Consider the following 4566-nt stretch of genomic DNA (forward strand, 5'->3'; position numbering starts at 1 on the left):
TATTGGCTATTATTATTCCATTGTTAATAGGCTTAGAAAAGTCTTTCCCCAGCCAAAAATCAAATAAAGTTCATCTAGGTTTTTTTCTCATATTTTCATTTTTATTTTATTGTGTGTATAATACATAAATATCTCCCCATTATAAGCAATTCATATAATATAGAAGTCGTAACATAAATGTGGATGTATTCCTTCACACGCTTCCCTCTTGTGCTTCTGTCAGGGTGGGGAAAATCCCCTTTCTTCCTTTCTTGCGGTCTTATGGCTGGACTAATAATAAAATTGATTAACAGGAGAAAAATCCAATTTAATTATGTGTGCACAGGAGAATCATGAAGGTGATGCTCAGAGAGTGAACAAAGCAGGCAGCATATACATCTTCCACACAAAGAAACAATAAATTTATGAAAAATTGACGGGACAAGGGCACTTAGGTTTGGGGTATGTCAATAGTGAGGAATTTAAACAAAGTTTAGGTTTGAGGTAGTAAATTAATGAGGTTTGTTTCTGCAGGCTTCATTTGCCTGGAATTCCCTAGCTCTGGGGATAAGGATACAGGGAGAGCACCTCTCACATGGGAGATGTATTTCCTGCTTTCAGGGGAACAGGGACAGGAGGGTGGGAATGCCCTTTTGCTTCTCAAGTAACCTTAATTCAAAATAATCAATATGCTATTGTGGGATATTTCAGGGTGGCCTGCCCTGGGCCCCAACACTTCACCGGAATATGTAACAGCAGTGCTCACTTGTCCACTCCTATTTCATTTCATTCATTCAACAGTCACTTGCACCTCAGAATTGTCCCTCCAAAGGTTAAGAGACCGAGGCATTTATCTGGTGACTCTTGGCTGCATCGGCAGAGAGCTGTGTCCAGGGGTGTGAACTCCCCTGCACTTCCAGGCCCACCCTGTGCACAGGCTGAGTGGAGGTGGAAAAATGAAGAAGTGCAGGGAATGTAGGGGAGTGGCGGCACTGGATACAGAGGCATCCACCCCAGCAGCACCAAGTCAGAGGGCACAAGGCGGAGCAGGAGCCCAGAGGCTCAGCAGGATCTGATGTGTGAAAAAAATGTCTATGGAAATACAAGGTGCAGGAATAGGCAGCCTGTGGATGATGTTGACCAGAAGGAGATTCCAGAGATACGTAGAAAACACAGGAGGGAGCTCGTTAGCAGATCAAAGCAGATCTCTTCATTTGTCACCCTGTCCAGGCTGTTTTTTTCCCTTGATGGCACCATCTCAGTATGACCCAGTTATGCCAAAGCCTGGAGGTCCTCCTTGACAACACTCTTTTTCATTCTCCACATCCAGTCCTTCCCGAAATCTGTGGCTTTGACCTGCTAACAGCTCTTTCCTTTGTTTCCTCTTGAATCCCATCACCCACTTTCCCTGGTGGGTGCGTCCCTCCTCGGCACACCATTACCCTTTCTCCCCAGGTAATGAGCTCCGCTGTCTGCCGGCTCCCTTCCCTGCTCTGTCCTCAGTTCCTGAAACAGGCAGGGCCCAGAACAAATACTTGCCCAAGGAAGCGGCTCGAGGTGGGGAGGCCTCCCCGCCCCCCTCCAGTCTCACCTCCCCCCCTCCCAAGACAAGCAGAGGTGGAGCAGGAGTCAGCTTTGGAAAATGACATGTTTTTATTGCTATGTTTGCAGTGGCTTTTTAGCACAGTAAGAATGTCCCCGCTGGCCCCCCGCCCTCACCCAGCCCCACCCCTCCAGCCAACGTCAGGGTCTGGGGGAAGCCCTTCTGGGGTCCTCTCGGCTGCCTCGGGATTGGACGTGACACAGACGGGGGTTAAGTACAGCTGCTACCTGGAAGACTTGAGACATGGAAAGTGCGTCAGCCTTCAGCTCGCAGGTGGCAGCCGTGGCCGGGATCCCTTCCCCGGCTGGGGCCCACCTCAGATCCCTGCAGTCTGCCCAGCGCAGGGGGCAGGGTGTAAGCAAGCCTGAGCATGCCAGGTGAGCAGCCCCAGATCCACCCGGACAGAACACGGCATCCGTCAACTTGTGGGCAAGGGGGGAGTGTGGGGACAGAGACACCCCTCCCCCAGGCAATGCCGCCCCCCAGCCCTGCCGTCATCCCCAGCCCCGCCCACCTCCAGCCGCGCCTTTCCTGTTGACTTGACCCCCTTCCAGACACAGAAGGACACCAGCACCCAGCAGGCCAGCAGACACAGGGTCACCTCCCAGTTGAGGGCCCCTGGCACCTCCAGCCCCCCAGAGGGCTGCAAGACTTTGCTCCCGGGGGAGGGAGAGCCCATGAGGGCTGTGCCAGCAGAGGGCAAAGCGACGGGGAGCTGTCCCAGGGGTGGTGCTCCCCCTCGTGCAGCCCTGGAGGCCAGCTGGTCCCTCCTGGGCCCTGCTACTCGCAGACTCGGGCCACGTGTGGAGCCCAGAGAGGGGGACAGGCCGCCCGGCCCAGAGGAGCCCGACTCCCTCCCGGAACTCGATGACAGGACACTGGCGGTCGGCAGGCTGGTCACAGGCGAGGTCGGCCCGGCGGGCAGCAGCCCGGGCTCCCAGGCGCAGGACGCACGCCTGGGGCGGGGCAGCCTTGGCGGGAAACCGCCACGTGCCCAGCGGCCTCAGGAGAGGGATTTTCGGGGGAATGGTGGCAGGACCTGTTTGCGCAGGCGCTGGGAGCCCGAGTGACGTCATGCGCCGCGGGGGCAGCTTCTTGAGGGCGCCTCAGTCTCTTCCGGGCTGTCCCGGGATCTCGGGGGCCAGGGCCAGGCCAGCTTGGCGGGAACCAGCCACGTGGGGGCTGCTTGCGCAGGCGCACTGGGCATCCTGCGTTGCCTTGCGCGCGAAGGGGCGGAGCTTCGTGAGGGAGCCGCAGTCTCTCGGCGGCTGGCGGGGCGGGGCGGGTCGGTGGAGTGTAGGAGCGCGTTGGTGTTGGGCTCTGGGGGACGGCACGGCAGCCATGCAAGCAGCAGACGGCGACAACGACAACGACGGCGCGGGTGGCGCCGTGGGCGGTTCAGAAGACCTGAGCAGCCAGCATAGCCCCCGAGCTCCCGACTGCCAGGACAGCTCAGGCTGCCTTGAAGGCCAGGGTGGCAGCGAAGGAGCAGTGGACGAAGCAGCCATTGCTCTTCTCCGGGGTGAGCAGGCACTGCATATCCACGGACCTGGTGGAGATGCAGCAACCGTGGCTGTAGGGCCTGGAAGCCGACTGCTGGAGTTGTACCCTTTCCATGGAGCCTCCCTGGGCAGGACCAGTTTGGGGGGGTGGGCGGGGGGCGGGAAGCCTGGCAGCAGCCTTGGGAATAGACAAGGGTGCACAGGAGGCAACCAGGGACAGCAGGAGTGGGGCAGCCCTGCAGGACAGAGGGTTGTCGATGCCTGAAGGGCCTGGAGGCTGGGGAAGAAGGCCTGAAGGTTAGGGAGGTGGCTCAGGGTGGTCTGACATGGCAGGAGGGAGTGTGGGCGTCCCGGGGTGAAGGCCAGCCTCTGAGACGTGCGAAGCCTGAGGCACCAGCAAATTCAGTAGCAGATGGTGCCTTAACCATGCCTCCCCCAGCACACTCACCGTGCCTTTCCGGTCCCCCCTGGAGGCAGAGATGGCCCGCAGGGCCATGGCCCCAGAAACCCAACGCCACCAGCAGGCGGTTCAGAAGGAGTGCGCCGTGAACGGCAGCGTCCTGGCTGTGTCAGTTCTACACGGAGCTGAGATGGGGGTGGCGGCAAGGGCTCAGGGCCTGAGAGCCAATCTCAGCCGGAGGGGCTCGGTGATGGACACAGGGAGACTCTCAAGTGTCAGGTCTCCGGGGCGGGTGTGGTGTGCTGGGTGTAAGAGAGAGTCATCACCTTGAACTTGATCTTTACCCCTCGCTTTTAGCAGATGGACTGCTGAAGACCCTGGCCTCCTCCAGATTTCCATCAACTCCTTCCTGGACCAGCTTGCCCTGGTGGTGGGGAGCATTCAGCACTTTGGACTCCCACCTCCGCTTAGCTTAGGCTGAAGAAAGGGGACTGAGGCCAAACCGTTTTGTCCCCTACTAAGCAAGGCGTAGGGAATTGATACTTGGAGTACTTGCCACTTTAATATTGGGATCTAATTTTTTGCCTGTACTGGCCCTTGGTATCTCTTGGTCCACTTGTTTTATTTCCCTGTTGCTGGAGGAGGGGATGATTAAACGTTTGTTACAGCAGAAAATAAAACTGAGCTTCTATTTTGTGTCTGAGTTTCTTTTCAGCTACTGCACCTCAAGATTTTCTTGCCTTTGTCCTTGTGTGGGACGCGAGGTTCTGGGATTCAGATAGCCCAGTAGTACCAGGTAACTGAACACAACTTAGGAAAACGAAAACCAAGTCCCGTGTTCACTAGATACTGTCAACATTTTGCAATATTTTCTTAGTTATATTTACACATTAAATGTATAACAATGTATAATGTGTCAGTTTTCAAGTTTAGCATAATTCTTTTCCTTTTTTTCACTTACCATACTAGCTTTTCCACTTTCTAAAAACCCCTCAAAAAAATGTTAGTGAGTGGATGCGTAAAGTGCGTTATAACATAATGTTGGACAGTTAAAATTATTATCACTTTTGCCCCTGTTATAG

At 55.4% G+C, this 4566-nt stretch overlaps 1 protein-coding gene across 2 annotated transcripts; it reads left to right on the top strand.

Moving 5' to 3' along the window:
* The first annotated feature begins 1595 nt into the window (after window positions 1-1595).
* On the top strand, window positions 1596-4175 carry LOC111771600 (uncharacterized). 2 transcript variants are annotated; one of them, XR_011434830.1, is made up of 2 exons: window positions 1596-1959; window positions 3842-4175. XR_011434830.1 is itself a non-coding variant. In XM_023634088.2 (2 exons), the coding sequence occupies exons 1-2, from the start codon at window positions 2450-2452 to the stop codon at window positions 3958-3960; spliced, it is 774 nt and encodes a 257-aa protein (XP_023489856.2). In that variant the 5' UTR covers window positions 2139-2449; the 3' UTR covers window positions 3961-4175. The 2 variants fall into 2 exon arrangements, 1 of the variants encoding a protein (XP_023489856.2); XM_023634088.2 differs by lacking the exon at window positions 1596-1959 and adding an exon at window positions 2139-3104.
* Window positions 4176-4566: the final 391 nt, after the last annotated feature.

The sequence above is a fragment of the Equus caballus genome, chromosome X (genome assembly GCF_041296265.1).
Source record: "Equus caballus isolate H_3958 breed thoroughbred chromosome X, TB-T2T, whole genome shotgun sequence".
Classification (NCBI taxonomy): Eukaryota; Metazoa; Chordata; class Mammalia; order Perissodactyla; family Equidae; genus Equus; species Equus caballus.